The following is an 18831-nucleotide window of genomic DNA, read 5'->3' on the forward strand; positions in this document are numbered from 1 at the left end:
CTCCTTGCTGTCTTTGCCCACCCTCTCTCCTGTCGCAGGGTGAAGCACCAGAAGAAACTGGTAGAGTTGTCGTTCCTTCCGGGCAGCACAGGGAAGCCGGACGTGTTTCCTGCCTCCCTAGGCCTGCCACTTCTAGAGCAAGAGGAGAGGCGGATAGAAGCAGAGGGGAGAGCCAGCAAAAGACAAGAGAAGGAGAAGAGGAACCGGAAGGGTCTGGAGGAGGCGCAGCTGCCTAGCCAAGGGAAGAAAGAGCCCCAGAAGCCACCAGGGAAGAAGCGGGGCAAGCGGCCACGCCCAGAGTCCGGTAGCGAGCAGGTATGTCCCCAGGGGGTGCCTCCCCTCTGGTGGGAAGGAGAGCTTTTCAGAGCCAGCCTGGCAGCTGTCTTGCCTTCTCTGGGACACAACAGTGTGAGTTTGGAGGGGTGGAGGGAGGGCAGCTTAGGGTGCTCCTGGGCAAGAAGGGTGGCCCAGCACCTCCCCACGTGTCTTCCCAGGATCGGGGAAACAAAAAGCAGAAGGAAGCCGCTCCGGTGGAGGAGAACGATAGCGGAGTTGAAGTGTATTACCGGGAAGGAGAGGAGGAGGTGGAGGAGAAGAGTGTGCTGGCCAAGGTGAGGACAGCACTGAACACTGCGGGGGGGGTGCTCTGGGGAGGGGAGTCCCTGACCCCTGCCAGGAGCTGGCTCCTTTTGGCACCGCCCTCTTTCCCGTTCCTGTAAGGCAGGGGACCGCGGGGCTGTACTTTCCCCAGTTGGGTGTCAGCTCCTAAGGAGAGGGACCCTGTCTCACCCAGAGAGTGGGCTGCGTAAGATAAATTGTAGGCAGGTTAAATTCTAATTATATTGAGTGAAACTGAATAAATTAGTGGGATGGGCAGGTAAAAAGGAGGCTTAGCGTTCCTGAGCCTGAACTCCCCTCTGAAAAATCAGAACGATGCTACCTGAACCGAGGGCTGGGTGTGGGAGGCCTTCCCAGACTAGGCACCGCGTCCCTACCATCCTCAAAACGATTGTCATCTCTGTCCTAGCTTAACTGTTATTTAATACATGTGTTATTTTGTGTGTGTGTGTGTGTATAACTTATATATATATAAAACTTGTTATCTAAGTGAAATGATTTACAAAGAAAGTTTTTTGTTTTTTAAAAAATTTTTTAAAATATTTTTCTGAGGTTGGAAACAGGGAGGCAGTCAGACAGACTCCCGCATGCGCCCGACTGGGATCCACCCAGCATGTCCACCAGGGGGTAATGCTCTGCCCATCTGGGGCGTCGCTCTGTAGCAACCAGAGCCATTCTAGCGCCTGAGGCAGAGGCCACACAGCCATCCTCAGCGCCCCAGCAAACTTCGCTCCAATGGAGCCTCCGAGGAAGAGAGAGACAGAGAGGAAGGAGAGGGGGAAGGGTGGAGAAACAGATGGGTGCTTCTTCTGTGTGCCCTGGCTGGGAATCAAACCCGGGACTTCTGCACACCAGGCCGACTTTCTACCACTGAGCCAACTGGCCAGGGCCACAAAGAAAGTTTTTGTCTCTAAGCTTTCCCTGGTAGACTGGGGCGTGTCTGGCCCTGTGAGGAGGGGAGAGTTCGCTGAGCGTGGAGGGAACCCCTGTCCTCCAGGCGGGAGGGGCTGGGGTGGAGCAGTGGAGGAGTGCTTTCCTCACCCCCGCGGTCTTCCAGGAGAAGCAGACCAGGCCAGCAGAAGTGCCCCGGCTGCAGCTGTCTTCCAGCTTCGTTTGGGACGTGGGGCTGGACTCCCTGACCCCAGCCTTGCCACCTCGAGAAGAGAGCTCCGATAGCGAGGACGAGAAGCCACAGCAAGCCACGGTGTCGTATCTTGCAGCACTTTGTCCTCTTTGTAGGGATGCCTTGGTGCCAGTCTCCTGGGCCCTGTCCTGGCTGTGGGTATCTCCCGGAAGGCTGGGGTGGTCTCAGGCCCAGGAGTATTTATAGAGCCATGGGCAGCCCTGCCAACTCTTGGCTTCTATCACAGACGTGCCCAGGGTCTGAGGAGCTGGTTACTCACTTTATTTTTGCCTGTCATAGCAGAAGAGGAAAAGCAGGAAGGAGAGGGAGTTGGAGAAGCAGAGGGCAGAGAGAGAGCTGTGCCGCACTGAGGAGGCGCTGATGGACCCTGCACGACAGCCAGAGTCAGCGGATGACTTTGACCGGCTGGTGCTGAGTTCTCCCAACAGCTCCATTCTCTGGCTGCAGTACATGGCCTTCCACCTGCAGGCCACGGAGATCGAGAAGGCCCGGGCCGTGGCCGAGAGGGCTCTCAAGACCATCTCCTTCAGGTCTGGGCTTTGTCCCCCCTGTATCAGAGAGAGGCCTTCTGATAGGAAGAGCCACATCTCCGCAGATTGCGGAAATAGCCATCCGTGGATCATTTCTTCCTCGGCAGACCGATGGCAGTTGGAGTGGCTGCCACCAGGGGTTCCCAGAAGTTCCCAGGCGCTCTCATAGGTGTGCCCTCTGTGAAATAGATCTGTCCATTTATATTTTATTCTCCACTTCACTGACACCGCTAAGGGTAACATTTACAGGAGTCCCTGACTTAAATAAGGGCCCAACTTGAAACAGAAGTAGAACAGGGAACACAGCTTTCACGGACCTGGGGGCTAGCCCTGTAGGGGTTATTTGCAGGCAGAGAGAAGTTAGTTTCCTGAGGGCTAATGAAAGGAATGGCAGTCCTTCATTGTCTTAGTTTGGGGAGAGAATCAGACTAGAGGTTCTGCTCCTTCCAAGTCAAACCTCAGGCTAGTTTGCGATTTGGTAGGTTTCCTTCCTGGACTTGGAGGTACAGCCAGGTAGAGCCTCTGTCTGGGAGCCCCGGACCCAGCAGTTTGGGTTGGGGTTCCTGTGCCACGTGAGCTGCGCTGGGCCAGGGCCTCTCTGCCTGCACCTGTCGCAGGAATCGAGGGCGCAGAGGGAGCCTAGGAGGAGGAGGCTGCTCCCCTCGACGTCCCCGGAGGGGGGCTCTTTGGGCTGGGACAGGGGAGCTCATGTGCCCACTGCTCTCCCTCCAGAGAGGAGCAGGAGAAGCTGAACGTGTGGGTGGCTCTGCTGAACCTGGAGAACATGTACGGCTCTCAGGAGTCACTGACCAAGGTCTTCGAGCAGGCCGTGCAGTACAATGATCCGCTCAAGGTCTTTCTCCAGCTGGCCGACGTCTACACCAAGTCAGGGAAGTTCCAGGTAGGAGTCTGGCCTGCCGCAGCGTCCCCAGCCACTCAGAAACAGACTCCCTGGGGGTCACAGAGGCAGCAGGGAAGTCTCAGGGCAGAATCCCCGTGTTCTGGGTCCAGTTCTGGTCTTTGGCTGCATGGGGGCACAGGGTTGGTAGGGGGACTCCCCATCATGTGGGCCTCATCTCTGTGACCCCCCCCCACTCTGTGACCCCCCCCCCCACTAGGGCCTGTGCATGATCAGTCAGTGAGCCCGGGTGGTTTCTCCCAGCGGAGCTGCCTGTCTGTTGTCCCCTCTGTTGCACTTTCCTGAGCTTGCCTTGTCTCATAGGAAGCCAGTGAACTCTACAGTCGGATGCTGAAGCGTTTCCGTCAGGAGAAGGCTGTCTGGATCAAATATGGCGCCTTTCTTCTGAGGAGGGGCCAGGCTGGGGCCAGTCACCGTGTGATGCAGCGAGCCCTGGAGTGCCTGCCTAAACGGGAGCGTGAGTGCTTAGTCCTACCGTCGGCCCAGTTCCTGAACATGAGACTCATATCTGGGCATGGGGTCTTGGTCTCCTCATCTGAGGCTGGTGGTAGGAGCCTTGTGGAGGTTACATAGCTACCTGCTCATGAACATAATGCATATTTCACTTCAGGTCCTTATCTCTGAGGATGGAGGAACAAAAAGCAGTTAGCACTAATTCTGTTGCCCCTGCCCCCCAGAGAGTAGGGTGTCTGCTGTGGGAGTCATAGATCAGTGCCCATCTGTATATTTGGCCCTAAATCTACCCCACCGTCCCTCTTGTCATCATCACCTGTGTCTTGGGACCACGAGCAGGGAGTCAGGAGTCAGACTCAGACCTGGAGCACATTGTGGTGAGCAGTCTTCTGCTCTGTGTGTCTGAGCTGTCCTCTCCCTGCAGATGTGGATGTGATCTCCAAGTTTGCTCAGCTCGAGTTCCAGCTGGGGGACGCAGAGCGGGCCAAAGCCATGTTCGAGAATACACTGAGCACCTACCCAAAGCGCACAGATGTCTGGTCAGTCTACATCGACATGACCATCAAGCATGGCAGCCAGAAGGAAGTCCGGTGAGAGGGGAAGACGGACCAGGCCGAATTCTCGGTGGGGGTGCGGGGACCTGGGCCAAGCGATGGCTTCCAGCAACCACAGCAGCTCCAGTATCCCTGTTGTCTTACTCCATCTGGGAAAACAGCTTTGACATGACACTCGGGTCCTGCGGCGTTCCCATTTCCTGTCTCGGGCCAGACTCAGGTCAGGGTTGGGGACCTTGGCTGGGAGATAGGCTGGCCGCTGGCCTGGCGGTGAGGAGACTCGGGTTTTCCTCATAATCAACGCTGCCTGACTCTGACGTAGAGTGTGTTCTTGGCATAATCTTGCCGTTGTCCACCAGCATCCCCAGGAAGGTAGGGTTAGAGCTGGGTAGACTGAGGCCCAGAAAGAGTAGTGCCTTGCCTGATCCCATCAGTGAGTTTAAGCAGAGCTTTGCTCACAGGTGCATGCCTCATGTGTGTCCCATCCCAGTAGCTTTGTTCTGATGCCCTGTGTGACTTCAGGCCAGTAAGCCCTTGGACATCTCTGGGTGTCCATCCACTCACCTGGGAAGTAAGGGTGGTGTTATCTCCCCCAGTGGTCATGCTGGGAGTTTCTAATGGCAGTAAAAACAAAGGAGTGGCTTGCTGGAGAGCAGAGGGCCTGCTGCAGAGCCTGAGAGCAAGTAGGGGCTGGGGACCAAGACGCAAATGCTCCCTGTTCTCCCTCACAGGGACATCTTCGAGCGGGTCATTCACCTGAGTCTGGCCCCCAAGCGGATGAAATTCTTTTTCAAGCGCTACCTGGACTTTGAGAAGCAGCACGGCACTGAGAAGGAGGTGCAGGCAGTGAAGGCCAAGGCCCTGGACTACGTGGAGGCCAGGAGCTCCGTGCAGGAGGACTAGGGGTGGGCTGACTCGACCGCCACGGCGGCTGTGGGCCCGCCTGACCGGACCTCGCGCCCAGCAGTGAAAACTTGCTGGAGGACTCTATTTAAGCGCTGCTTTTCTGCAGCACCCTCTGAGTAATCCTGTTAGGATAAAAGGAATTTGAGATTTTTTATCAATTCCTTTATGTTATTTTGTCTCAAGTACCGTTTTTATCCTTTCCCTTCACTGAGACTGTTCAGTTGTTGCAGGCTCAGGAAAAGCTGAGGGCATCTCCTTCACGAGAGTCCCCGGGGGAGCAGGAGTGGGAGGGCTGACTCCTGGCAGTCGGTGGTCAGCATCCCACACTGGCCCTAGCAGGCTCCTGGCCCAGCCAGAGGGGGTCAGCAGGGTCTGGGGAGCAGGCCGCCACCTTTAGATCTCGGGGGTCTCTGGGCACTCCGTTAGCTTCAGCTCAGCCCTGTACCCTATTGTGGAGGCCACACGTTGAGACAGAACAGAGGCAGGCCCTAGACAGGACAGTTGGGGAACATGGGCACCTGAGAGGAAAGCCATCTGGTGACATCACCCCTTAGCCCACTGGGGCCAGATGATCCAGCCTCTCCGAATCAGTGCCTCTTGTGTGAAATGGCGTTAAAAAGCCTTACCTAGGCCCTGGCCGGTTGGCTCAGCGGTAGAGCGTCGGCCTGGCGTGCGGGAAACCCGGGTTCGATTCCCGGCCAGGGCACATAGGAGAAGCGCCCATTTGCTTCTCCACACCCCCCCTCCTTCCTCTCTGTCTCTCTCTTCCCCTCCCTCAGCGAGGCTCCATTGGAGCAAAGATGGCCCGGGCGCTGGGGATGGCTCCTTGGCCTCTGCCCCAGGCGCTAGAGTGGCTCTGGTCGCGATAGAGCGACGCCCCCTGATGGGCGTGCCGGGTGGATGCAGCAGGATTCTGTCTGACTTGTTTCTCTCTGTTTCCAGCTTCAGAAAAATACAAAAATAAATAAATAAATAAAAATAAATGAAGGGACATAATTTGTAAAAGCCAGCATCTAACCCAGTATGGTCTCACTCTGCAGTCATGAACCAGAGATAAGGTCTGGGAGGTGTTGGCAAAGTGGGAGCTTGTCCCCACCAAGCCAGTTTTGAACCTTTTGACTAATATTACTCATGTCTCCTCTGTTCACTTCCCTGGGGCAGCTTCACCCAGACAGTGTGACAGTTGGAGGAGCGAGGTCCCATCCAGCTCCAAGTCGCCAGCCTCAAATGGGCAGGCAAGGTGGCTCCAGGGCCCTACTGCCCACCACCTGTGGCCTTCATTTCTCCACTTGGTTTGGAAGTCTGAGGAGCTGTAGGCTGAAACCGCCATTCCCACCTCTTCCCCTGGCCACGGCTCACACTTTGCTGAAGTAGGTGGCCACCTCCTTGCGTGGAGGCCGGGGCCGGCCTCCAGCCCAGCCATTGCCCGTCAGTGGCTCCTCCTGGCCCAGCTGCAGAGGAGGCTTGCATTTGTGCCAGCTCATGAGCAACTTGTTCATGGTGCGTTGATTGGTGATGCCTCGAAGCTTCTCCCTCTCCTCCTTGGCACTGTCTGTGGTAGCCAGGGCAGTTGAGCTAGCAGGGGCCTTGGCCAGTGCCCGTGGGTGTGACCCAGCTCCAGGTCATGGTTCATGACCTCAAAGAACTGCTGGATACAGACTTTGGTGAAGGCCTTGGCATGATCCGTGCATGTCTCATCAAAGAGCTTGCGCTCGATGTCGATATAGTGGGACCAGTACTTGCTTTTGAGGAAGGCGGCCTGCGTGAAGCAGGGCCGCACAGAGCGCACCACAAACGCCAGCAGTGTGGTCAGCAGCACGAAGGACCAGCCCAGGGCCTGCAGGGGAGAGAATAGTCAGCCGGGCACTGCCCTCCGGCCTCCCAAGCCTGCCCACACCCCCTGTAGCGCTCTCTGTTAGAGCATTTAGTGAAAAGATCTCTGACTGGGCAAGTGACTTCCCCAGACTCCCTCCTTTACAAACTTTTTGGTTATCTCTGATATACTGTGGCCTAGCCTAGTGTATAAAATATATAGTACAGTGTGCATCATATTTCCTGTTACTCCCATGTAATAGCACCCCGAAAACTGCCACCCTTTGGAATCAGAATTTCTACATCATTTAAAAATTTTACTGGTGGCAAGGGAAGTTTGGGATTATGGAAGATCAAAACTATGTGGCCTGCCTGATCTGTGGTGGCGCAGTGGATAAAGCGTCGACCTGGAATGATGAGGTCGCCGGTTCAAAACCCTGGCCTTGCCTGGTCAAGGCACATATGGGAGTTGAAGCTACCTGCTCCTTCCTCCCCCTTCTCTCTCTCTCTCTCTCTCTCTCTCTCTCTCTCTCTCCCCCCCCTAAAATGAATAAATAAAAATGATTTAGAAAAAAAACAACAACTATGTGGCCTGATTGTCACTAATAACTGAAAAAGTCACAGATGAGTTAAAACAGCTGACAAAAAGCATTTAGTGGATTTTGGCTTTCCAATATGAGGAGTTAAATTTAGTAACTGGTAGAATTTCTACATATCCATATTCTCAGATATAAATAATTAAAAAAGAAAACTTGTAAACATTTAGTGCATATAAATAACCTCGGATTTTGCTAAAATGCAGATTCTCATTCTGTAAGTCTGGGATACTACAACACTCCCTTTGCTAGAGATTAAGGAACCGTACTTGGAGTAGCCTGGGACTTAGATGCAGCCAGGAGTGAAGGTGTGAGATGTGGGCCTTTTTTCTGTGGTAACTGCCAAGGAACCACAGAGGAGTCTCTGGGGACTGAAATTATGGGGTGGGGGTTTGTTGACCAGTTCTTTTTTTTTTTGTATTTTTCTGAAGCTGGAAACGGGGAGGCAGTCAGACAAACTCCTGCATGCGCCCGACTGGGATCCATCCGGCACTCCCACCAGAGGGCGATGCTCTGCCCATCCAGGCATCACTCTGTCGCAACCAGAGCCACTCTAGCGCCTGGGGCAGAGGTCAAGGAGCCATCCCCAGCACCCGGGCCATGTTTTGCTCCAATGGAGCCTTGGCTGCGGGAGGGGAAGAGAGAGACAGAGAGGAAGGAGAGGGGGAGGGGTGGAGAAGCAGATGGTGCCCCTCCTCTGTGCCCTGGCCGGGAATCAAACCCGGGACCTCTGCACACCAGGCCGACACTCTACCACTGAGCCAACCGGCCAGGGCCTTGACCAGTTCTTTTAACAGGAAAAAGAAAAAGATTTTTGTGAAACTGAGACTAGAGGTTTCTATTCGCCTCACCAAATATGCAGGCACTGAAAAAAATGCTGTAGTATCTCAGACTGCAGCAAACACCAAGCAGCGGAAAGTAAATTTGAGGAGATAATGAAAAAGTGATAGAAAATCAAAATATAATGGTTTGACATGACTTCAGGGTGAACATTCCCCCCCCCCTTTTTTGAGAAAGAGAAAGGGACAAACAGGCTGGGAGAGATGAGAAGCATCAATTCTTCATAACCCTAACCCTAACCCTATCCCTAAACCTAACCCTACCCTAACCCTAACCATAAAACTAACCCTCACCCTCACCCTAACCCTCCTAAGCCTCCCACTCACCCTCACCATAACCCTTCTAACCCTCACCTTCACCCTAACCTTCAACCTCACACTCACCCTATCACCCTAACCCTAAACCTAACCCCCACCAAACCCCACCTCCCAAGACTCCGCACCCAGTGATCTTTTTCACCCTGCCCTATCAGGCTGGCTGCCACGACCCCGCCCCTCATCTGCCAGACCCCACCTCCTCCAGAGGTTCCGTCTTCAGCGATGGCACTCTGCCTGCTCTACCTGTCCTGCTCCTTCTCCGCGGCCCCGCCCTTGCCCTTCCCCTCATGGCCTAAGAAGGCTCACCTGGCCTTTGGCCTGAGTGGCCTTCAGGAGGCTTCAAGTGGCTCCAATCACCCTCCGCAGTTGAGAATGTTTTAAATCAGGACGCCACAGGCTGCCTCCCCTTAGCGGCCGTTCTGGAACAGCGGAGGACCACCCTCTCTCTCCCTCCCTCTCCCGGCACTTGCGGGGAAGCCCTGTGTCTCCTGCACAGGCCATTGGCTCCTCTGGGGAAAGGGCATTGCCTGGCTCGAGTTCTTCACCCTCAAGCCAGCTCCTGCCCCCAGACCAGCGCGCAGCGGGCTGAAGGGCAGGGTGGGCGGGACCAGCTCCCCTGCTCCATCAGCTGAGCATTCTGCAAGGAGCTACCTCGTGGACTGATTTCCTTCTGAGAAGACAGGGCAATACCTAACTCCTTTTAATCCCTGAGTTTTACAGTAGGAAACTGGCTATGGTCTTTGGTTTACAATTAGTTCTCCCCGCTGTCTTTGTTGTTGTTTTTGAGAGAGAGGCAGAGAGAAACAAAAATTTCAAGATGATCTTTTATGTGCCCTAACCAAGGAATCAAACCAACAACCTCCGTGGTCCAGGACAATGCTCTAACCAACGAAGCTATCTGGCCAGGGTTTAATTTTTATTGATTTATAGAGAGACAGAGAGAAGAAAGAAGAGAGAAGGGAGTGGGAAGGGAAACATTCATTTTTGTTCCACTCAGCCGTGGACTCATTGGTTATGCCCCGACTGGGGATCAAATCCACAACCTTGGTGTTTCAGGTGGATGTTCCTAACCACCTGAGCTAACTGGCAAAGGCTCTCTGCTGTTTCTTTTATTTAGTGAGAGGAAGGGAGGCAGAGACCAACTCCCGTATGCGGGATCCACCCATCTGGGGCGTTGCTCCATTGCTTAGCAACCAAGCTCTTCTTAGAACCTGAGGTGTACACCATGGAGCCACCCTCAGCACCCTGGGATAAACTCGCTCCAATTGAGCCATGGCTGCAGGAGAACCATGGAGATAGCACTGCACTGCAAATACATCAACAGCAAACTTTCAAAGAGTCACTATGCGGATATGGCCACGAGCAGCAAACTGAGGATTGTGTCTTGACACACATACTAGAGAAACCAGCTTAGAACAGCTTTCCCCTGGGCCACCTCATTTCAATATTCTATGAGACTCCGCCCTAGGAGCCTCCCCATGACCCAAACCCTTCATAACCTTCCTCACTGCGACACACCACACCTCCCCTCCCGGGAACATTCCCGGACTTTGCGGATGCCTCTCCTTTCCTCCCTCCCCACCTTCCCTCCGCACCCTCTCCCTTCCCACAGGACCTGCACCCAGGGCAGCAGCGGGCACCACACTCCGGGCTCTCTTCTGCACCGCTCTCCCAGCTCCCTTCCCTGAGACCCCCCCCCCCCCACTCAGCCACGGTGGCCCCCACAGACTACCCCGGGAACTCCACCGACCGACACACTTCCTCGCTTCTCTCCCTCCACAGGAACGCCCTGGACACCGCCCAGACTCACCGCGAAGTTTCCGCGACGTGTATACGACGCCAGCGGGAAACGCGGGCCCCACTCAGACCAGTGGGAACGCATCCCCCGTAGGCCTACCACTGAAGACTCCCCGAAAGGGCGCCATTCCCCCCAAAGGAAAGTGAATGACCTACCTGAGGACTCCATTGCTCCATAACGGAAGACCCCATTTACATGTAAGGTTTTTTCAGAGTCTAGTACACTCTCATCCTCGTTCCCACAGAGCTATGTCACGCAACTCAGACTAAGAACCGGTTCTAAGAACACCAACGGGCACCTCCTGCGACATGACAAATTTATGTCTTCATGTGCACACTGTCCGCCCTCACAGACAGGGTGCCGGCAGACACTTCGCATCCAAATCCATGACACGTACTTTTTTGTTTTTTTATTTTTGTTATTTGGTTTTTGTTTTGTTTTTTCTTCATTTTAGAGAGGAGGGAGGAAGAGAGAGAGAGAGAGAGAGAAGAGGAGCAGGAAGCATCAACTCCCATATATGCCTTGACCAGACAAGTACAGGTCTCTGAACCAGCGACCTCAGTGTTCCCAGGACGACGCGTTATCTACTGCGCAACCACAGGTCAGGCCTTTTTTGTGTTTTTTTTTTTTTTAATAATATCTCTTTCCTAATCAAGGATTCCTTCTTCCTAAACTCAAATTTCACCGAGGTGCCAAATGCTGTTTCTTCCATCACAACGACCATGACACATGAACAAAATTTCCTTTCACAGAAAGGGCACGAGCAGGCTCTTTTCTGAACACTTCTTTCTAACTTGCGGAGCGGACCCACTCCGCCATGCGCTGCCCCCCCTCCCCCCGCCCTCCAGACCCATCGCTGTCCTTGCCCCTTACCCCCCCCGCCCCCCCCCCCCGCCCCCCTGCACATCGCAGAAAGTCTGCGGTAATGAAACCCTCGGCTCCCTCTCCAATCGCTATTTCCTCTCCTTCTTGTGTCCGCGGGTCTCGCCCCACACCATCCCCGCTCCTCCCCGCGCCTCACTATCCCTCCCCACGCTATAATCACCCCTCGCTCTCTGCCCCATCCCGTACCGTCCTCCCGAGGTTTCGCCCCGCTCCTTCCGCTCCGCCACGCCCCGCGTCATTCGCTCCGCCCGCCCCTTGTCTCCTTGTGTCCCCGCCCTGTGCTCGGCCCGCACCGTCCCCGCTCGGTAGTCGTCATGGGGGCTGCGGAAGCCGCCTCCTGGGCTCTGCGGGTGCTCCTCGGCCCTCCAGAGGCGCCTCTGAGGCCGCACCGGCGGAATCTGGGTTCTCGCATTCGTTTCCCGAACCTTGGAGAAAACTCAGCCTCCACTCCCTACTTTCCCAGCCAAGTTGGTGCAGGTTCCAGGGGCGCTAGTTGCAAAGAACGATAGGCTCAGCTCCGGTTCTGCACAACCGAGGAGACCTGTTTGTTCCTGAGCTCCTCAGGCCATCTGGAGGAGGCTTGCTTTTTGTCAGCAAAAATCTGGTCCCCATTTACACATCTGTAAAACAGACCCAAATATTCCCATTTAATGAAAATGAGATTAAGTGAGTGAAATGTCCTGTGTGGGCCTGGCACTCAACACACAGGAATTAACTAGGCAGAGCCTGGAGTTAGACTGTCAGGGTTTGGGTCTTGTGCTACTATTTACTAGTTGAGCAGGAACAAGGTGACGTCTCTGTGCCTCAGTTTCCTCACCTATAAAGTACTCTGGTGATAGTACCTATCTCATAAGATTGTTGTGAGGACTAAATGTGATATTAAACTCAGCACAGTGTCTAGTACATAGTTGCTCAGTAACTGTTAGCCACTATAGTTATGCCAATAGGCCCTTGCCAACCAGGCCTCTTCCTTCAGGAAGCCTTCCTTGACCTCCCCAGGCCATACTGACCCTTCCTTGTCTGAATTCTTCATCTCTCTGTTGGTTCCTGGTATGGGCTGTCATTCAGTCACCAGCACTGAGGGCCTCCTCTCTGTGGGCTCTGAGCTGGGCACTCAGAGTCACAGAGACAAGTTGAATAATCACTCAAGCCCTGAGCTGAGGAGCCCTGGATGTTTAGGTGTTGGTTCTGCTCTGGTCTGCTCTACTCTACTCTGCTCTGCGGGGCACGGGTCAAGTGCTCCCCAGCCTGTGCTTCAAGGGTCAGTCCCCAGCTGCACAGAGAAGCGTTTAGTTAGGTCAGAGGGGGAGAGGCAAAACAGACCCAAATTTCCATAATGGGTCTGGCAGAGCAGACATCAAGTGCAGACCTACAGAGTATGTGCACAGGGGGGTGAGGGGGGCACCCCCATGCTGCTCCATGAGGAAATGTGAGTCCTGTGGGGATGGATTTCCCAAAGTTTCAAATAAAGCTGGAAATCTGCTTTTTATGTTAAATTTTCTGTTTCTTAGATGATGCCAAGTAATTCTAAAACTGAACTTTTAATTCAGCCACTGAAGGCCAGACAAAATATGTCCATAAGGTTAGGCAGTCTGTCTTCTGGGAGCCCTTTTAGCTTATGATGTGATGTTAGGATGAGGAGGAGGGACAGCTGGCTGCTCCAGACCCTGAGGCCTGGGAGGATGGAACAAGTGCTCACAGGACGGGAGGCACAGGTTTGGGAGAGAGGTGGAGTTTGAATTGGACACTCACAGTGTGAGAATAACATGGGGTGTCTGGCGGTGATGCTGCCTCTAGGACAGGGGTCCCCAAACTTTTTACACAGGGGTCCTTAGACAATTGGAGGGCTGGACTATAAAAAAAACTATGAACAAACCCCTATGTACGCTGCACATATTTTAAAGTAAAAAAACAAAATGGGAACAAAGACAATATTTAAAATAAAGAACAAGTAAATTTAAATCAACAGGCCTGACCTGTGGTGGCGCAGTGGATAAAGCGTCAACCTGGAAATGCTGAGGTCGCCAGTTCAAAACCCTGGGCTTCCCTGGTCAAGGCACATATGGGAGTTGATGCTTCCAGCTCCTCCCCCCTTCTCTCTCTCTGTCTCTCCTCTCTCCTTCTCCTCTCTCTATAAATAAATAAATAAATAAATCAACAAACTGACCAGTATTTCAATGGGAATTATGGACCTGCTTTTGGCTAATGAGATGGTCAATGTGCTCCTCTCACTGACCACCAATGAAAGAAGTGCCCCTTCTGGAAGTACAGCGGGCCGGGTAAATGGCCTCAGGGGGCCACATGCGGCCCGCAGGCCATAGTTTGGGGACCCCTGCTCTAGGAGAGAGTCCTGGGCTGGAGAGGGGGAGCAGGCTGTCTGGAGTTGCCCGGACAGAACATACACATTTCTCTCTCCCTTGCAGGGCAGGCCCGGTCCCAACCCCTCACTTGACAGCCCCTGGTCCACCGGCTTCCAGGGCATGCTGCCCGGTTGTCCCCACACTGCAATGACTGACGGCTTCCAGGGCATGCTGCCATGCCGGGGTCCAGCCCCGGGGGGGATTCAGGGGTCCCACAGGAGGAGATGGCGTTAGCGAAATCGAGTGAGAGAGCCGAATCCTTTATTCTCTGGTTAGCATTTACTGCCAGGCATCTCTCTCAATGCTGGTCTAACATTACTTTTTATGCATACACACTGAGTTACAGTCACATGGTATTTTGTTTCACTATGGTTACATGTTTCCAGATAACAGTTAATTCATATCTATAAGCTACAAGTCAGGTGGTAAGTTATTCAAAGTACAGTTATACAATAGTAATAATAATATTGGTACAAACTTCTAAAAGATTAGTACTAATTAATAACTCTATTTTACTCTTGTTGTGAGTCAAGGGCACAGAAAGAGATAGCAGACGAAATCATCAAGGACTAGCAGAGGACCACCGCTTGCTCAGGCAAATAGCCTTGAGTTCATGTAGTGTCCTAATTCTTTTTTCACAAGACTACAAAAGGCTTGCTATTAAGAAACTGACATAGTGTAAAGAGTAATTTTTACTTAGAGATACATAGAGTGCACCTGCAAGATAGCTAGTAGCAACATAATATTAGAAGGCATTAATTGCTATTGCTGCTATGAATCCCACCACATACCTCTCCTATTCTTGGAAAATACAAAAATCTCATGAGAATGTTTTACTGAGAAAAGCCCAGCAACTGCCTTCAGTGACAAAACAAGTCTTTTAATAAAACATTCTTTACTAGCCAGCTGCACTCCTATCCAAGGCCACGTAACAGGCCACTCCACTACACTTTACCTAAGATTCTAATGTCTAGTTAAACTTTATTTATTTACTATATTCATATACTAGCTAAGTTCTAACTATATTCTTTCTAACATGATTAATAAGAAATTCTCCTACAAACTTAACCCTTTATGAGGGATATCATGGCCAGCCTCTTATGTTTATGAGCCCAGTTCAAGGGGCTTACAGGCTTTTCTGTGGAACTTACACCTTCTGTCTCATTTCCAATGAAATTACTACGAATCTACAGGGAAAGCACGGTACTATTATCCCTGTGCCATAAATAATATCACACACCCAGAAAAGGGGGGAATATAAGGCCAGATTAATTCAAAAAATTAAAGGGGGAAGTGTCGTTGTGCCTTTCCTTGCGGTGACTTTGTCAACCCGCAGCTGTTGGTCTTACTGCAGTGACTCTATCTTCTTTTGCTGTGACTTTGTCAACCAGCAGTTGTGAATCTTCTTCTGCTATGACCTAGTTAGCCAGCATTAGTGAATCGGCTCCCGACACTGCCAGGTTGTCCTCCCCACACTGCAATGACTGACGGCTTCCAGGGCATGCTGCCAGGTTGTCCTCCCACACTGCAATGACTGACGCGCTCAGATGGGTGAATGCCCAGAGGGGCAGAGGACCGGAGTGAGGCTGGAGAGGACCCGAACTCTGAATTCCCCGTCAGTGTAACCCTGCCTTTAAGGCACATCCCAACAGCACATCTCCTTTACCCAAGCCCTTCCTTCCAGGGGCACCTGAACCCTCAGCTCTACTCCCCAAACTGGGAGGCATAGCTGGGGACATTTGCTAGGGAAATGTACTCAAATGGCCCAGCCACCCAGTGGCCTCATTGCTGCCCTGTCCTGGAAGGGGAAAAGGATGCAAATTCCCCAGGCTTCCAAACCGCGGAGCTCGGGGTGGAGGCAATGGAGCTGGCTGAGCCGCTGGGTCTGCTCTGGGAACCCCATGACAGGGCGTGGGCCTCAGGACAGGGTCAGCATAGCACTTTCCCCCATTGGCTCGATCTGAATAAAGACACATGGGCCTCAGAAGCCCCTGCCTCGGTTGGAAAATATGCCCCTGCCCCACTGAGCCCCATCTGAGGGGGAACCCCTGTCTGGGAAACATGACTATTCCTGAGGAACCCTGTTTTGAGAGGTGGGGGAATTGGGCCCAGGGCCACCTGTTCCCCTCACCTGGGAGATGCAGCGCAGGTAGCGCACGGCCACCTCACGGGCCAGCAGCCAGTCGCTATCGTAGATCTCTGGGCAGGGCACCCGGGCCAGCAGGCGGGCAAGCTCGGACGGGGGCAGGCCGGGCACCAGGCTGCCATTACCCAGTACAGCCACGGGCACGGCAGTGCAGAAAGCACAGAGGAAGCACTTGCCATCGAGCAGCGTGACAGCCACCCAGACGACGGGCGCAATGAGGGCACGCTGGGCCATGGAGCAGAACATGTAGCGCAGCACGGCGGGGTCCTTGGCCCGGCGGCCGCTTCCACTCCTCAGCCAGCATGGACACGTTGTTGTTCAGGACCAGGCCGAGCAGAAAGAGCACCAGGGGCCGCACCAGCAGGATGCCAGCACTGTAAGCTGCGTTGTAGCCGGGCAGACAGGGACAGTTGAAATCGAAGGCCGAGTATATCTGGGCGCTGGCCAGGGCCATGAGGCCACAGATGCCGTTCATGAAGGACTCCTGGTTAGACTGCAGGAACTGGAAGACCATCCGAAACTTGTCCATTGCGCCCCCCACGGGACCTGGCGGCCTCCTCCCACCTCACCGCTGCCTTGAGGATGGGCCCTGCAGCCCACTGTGCCCACTGGGTGCCCACGTCATGGCTGAGACGGGCAGAGCTCAGGGTAGTGGCTGAGGTCACTGTCTCTTTGAGGAACCTTCTAGTCAGGTGCTGGCCGAGAGGCGCAGGGTGGCCAATCCTATGGGTGTAGCCAGGGTCTGCCCCTCCCCTCCTGAGCCTCTCTCTCTGTAACCACCTCCGGCTCAGGGAAACCACCAGGGCCACACCTGATGGGCAGAGTTCTCTCTGGGTATGGGAGGAGGCCGAGGCAGTTCAGATACAGGCTGGGAAGATGCTGTTTCCAGCAGGGGTTGAATTTGGGACAATCCAGGGCTGCTGCATAGGCTTAAGTTTCTGAACCTTGTCCCCTGGGCTCCTAAGAAGCATATCACCCTCCAGCCCTCCCCATTGGGTCTTTCCTCCATGCTGTATCAGGTTCCATGGCACCTCCTCCATCAGTTCAGATAATAATGGTATGATGATGTAGTCACAGCAATGACAGTGGTGGCTGTAACGGCAGTGATGATGGTGGTGACGGAGAGGGCAGTGTTGGTATTAAGGATGGTGCTGATCATGCTGATGGAGGTAAAGGTGGTGATGGTGCTGATGGTGGCAGTGATGGTGCTGATGGTAGTTATAGCAGTAATGATAGTGATGGTGGTGATGATATTGGTCCCAGAGTTTTTTGTTAGTTTGATAGGGTTTAGCCATATATACATTTTTACCTGAGGAAAACTAACAAAAATTTTTTTGATTGACTGATTTGAGAGAGGAAAGGGTTTGGGTGGGATAGGGGAGAGGGGCGGTGGGGAGAGAACTCAATTATAAAATTAAAAAAATACTGTACCAGATCAGCTTTGTATTTTAAAGAATGTTAGTCTCTGTCACTCCTTTTTCTTTCCCTTCAGTAACTAGTGAGGAGGACCCATTTAGAGCTACCATTTCACATGGATATTTATTTTGGATAAAATTTTGGCACTTCATAGTTAACTATTATCATCTTTTGCTCTTAATACATTTTTTAAAAAGGCTTTGGGCTACAGACCACTATCAGCCTTTAAGGATATTTGCTGGCCATCTTGCTGATGTGAATTGTACCAGATTCCATCCCAATTCTAATTACGTTGCTACGGGCTCTGTGGCTCTGGGATGTCCTGAATGGCAACTGTGTAAGGATCTTCACTGGACACAAGGTATTTTTAAACCTTTATTTCCCAGCACACAAGGTTGCTTTTGAGATAAAAATACTGAAAAATGAACCAGTAACATACACATTTTAAAGATACTGTTCATACCACTACACTTAAAAATTCTTTCCATGGACTTCTTTTCTAGGGACCAATTCATTCCTTGACATTTTCTCCCAATGGGAGATTCCTGGCTACAGGAGCAACAGATGGCAGAGTACTCCTTTGGGATATTGGACATGGTTTGACGGTTGGAGAATTAAAGGCCACACCGATACAGTCTGTTCACTTAGGTTTAGTAGAGATGGTGAAATTTTGGCATCAGGTAAATGACTAGAAATGGCTTTGTGGTAAATGGTAAAATGGTATGTTAAAAGGAAACAATGAGTAATGACAATTGCAAAATTAAGTCCTGCTGTTTTAGGCTTTGCTTCTCCTTAGTGATGATTCCAGAGTATCATCATCCTATGTGTATATTGACCTCTCATGTTAAACTACTGCTTGAAATGGTCCTTTGGAAGAAATAGAATTGTTGTTAATCAGCTTTAGAGTTTTCACCAGAAATACATAGTAAACATACAAAGCGTACTTGGTAAAATGTCAGAAGCTAAATATGGTGGATGCTACTAAATGGTTTCTTTTGATTTTCCCTTAGGTTCAATGGATAATACAGTCCGGATATGGGATGCCGTTAAAGCATTTGAAGATTTAGAGACTGATGACTTTACTAAAGCCACTGGGCATATAAACTTACCTGAGAATTCACAGGAGTTATTGTTGGGAACATATATGACCAAATCAACACCAGTTGCACATCTCCATTTTACTAGAAGAAACTTGGTTCTAGCCGCAGGAGCTTATAGTCCGCAATAAACCATTGGTATTAAAGACCTTTGGAAGCTACTGTTTGAAAAAGGGAGACTAAAAGCAAATACCTCAGTGACTAATATTTAAGCTACAAAGAATGTTTTGTCTATATGGATCTGGAAGTATGCTGCTGGAAAATCTGAACAGGACAGTTCCACGTTTCTATAGCAACCACATTTAACTAATTTCCGTTAGTTGAATAAGAGGTATTATGTTCATGGAGGGGACATTCATGGTGCTTTGGAATGTGTGGAAACTTTGCATTTTCTGTTCAAATGCTATTTTAATTTATTATGTTTAGAAAAAAAAATTGAT

General features: G+C 52.1%; 2 protein-coding genes across 4 annotated transcripts in view; one reads left to right on the forward strand and one right to left on the reverse strand.

The window, feature by feature from the left end:
* PDCD11 (programmed cell death 11) overlaps positions 1–6456 on the forward strand; it is a 47296-nt gene extending 40840 nt beyond the window's left edge. The window contains exons 29-36 of one of the 3 annotated variants that reach the window (XM_066238437.1): positions 39–315; positions 495–611; positions 1676–1822; positions 2042–2292; positions 3025–3193; positions 3515–3668; positions 4089–4254; positions 4950–6456. In XM_066238437.1, coding sequence (XP_066094534.1) covers positions 39–315; positions 495–611; positions 1676–1822; positions 2042–2292; positions 3025–3193; positions 3515–3668; positions 4089–4254; positions 4950–5121 — 1453 coding nt within the window. In that variant the 3' untranslated portion in view covers positions 5122–6456. Of the gene's footprint in view, positions 1–38; positions 316–494; positions 612–1675; positions 1823–2041; positions 2293–3024; positions 3194–3514; positions 3669–4088; positions 4255–4949 lie in introns of those variants that run through there. The other 2 variants (XM_066238438.1, XR_010726530.1) reach the window with 2 other exon arrangements.
* Positions 6457–6476: 20 nt separating this feature from the next.
* On the reverse strand, positions 6477–16407 carry LOC136310198 (calcium homeostasis modulator protein 1-like). The gene is given in 4 exon segments (XM_066238440.1): positions 6477–6721; positions 6724–6961; positions 15864–16149; positions 16151–16407. Coding segments are annotated over 4 exon segments (1023 nt in total). The 3' UTR covers positions 6477–6479.
* Between the last annotated feature and the right edge of the window lie 2424 nt (positions 16408–18831).

This window comes from Saccopteryx bilineata, chromosome 7 (genome assembly GCF_036850765.1).
Source record: "Saccopteryx bilineata isolate mSacBil1 chromosome 7, mSacBil1_pri_phased_curated, whole genome shotgun sequence".
Lineage (NCBI taxonomy): Eukaryota > Metazoa > Chordata > Mammalia > Chiroptera > Emballonuridae > Saccopteryx > Saccopteryx bilineata.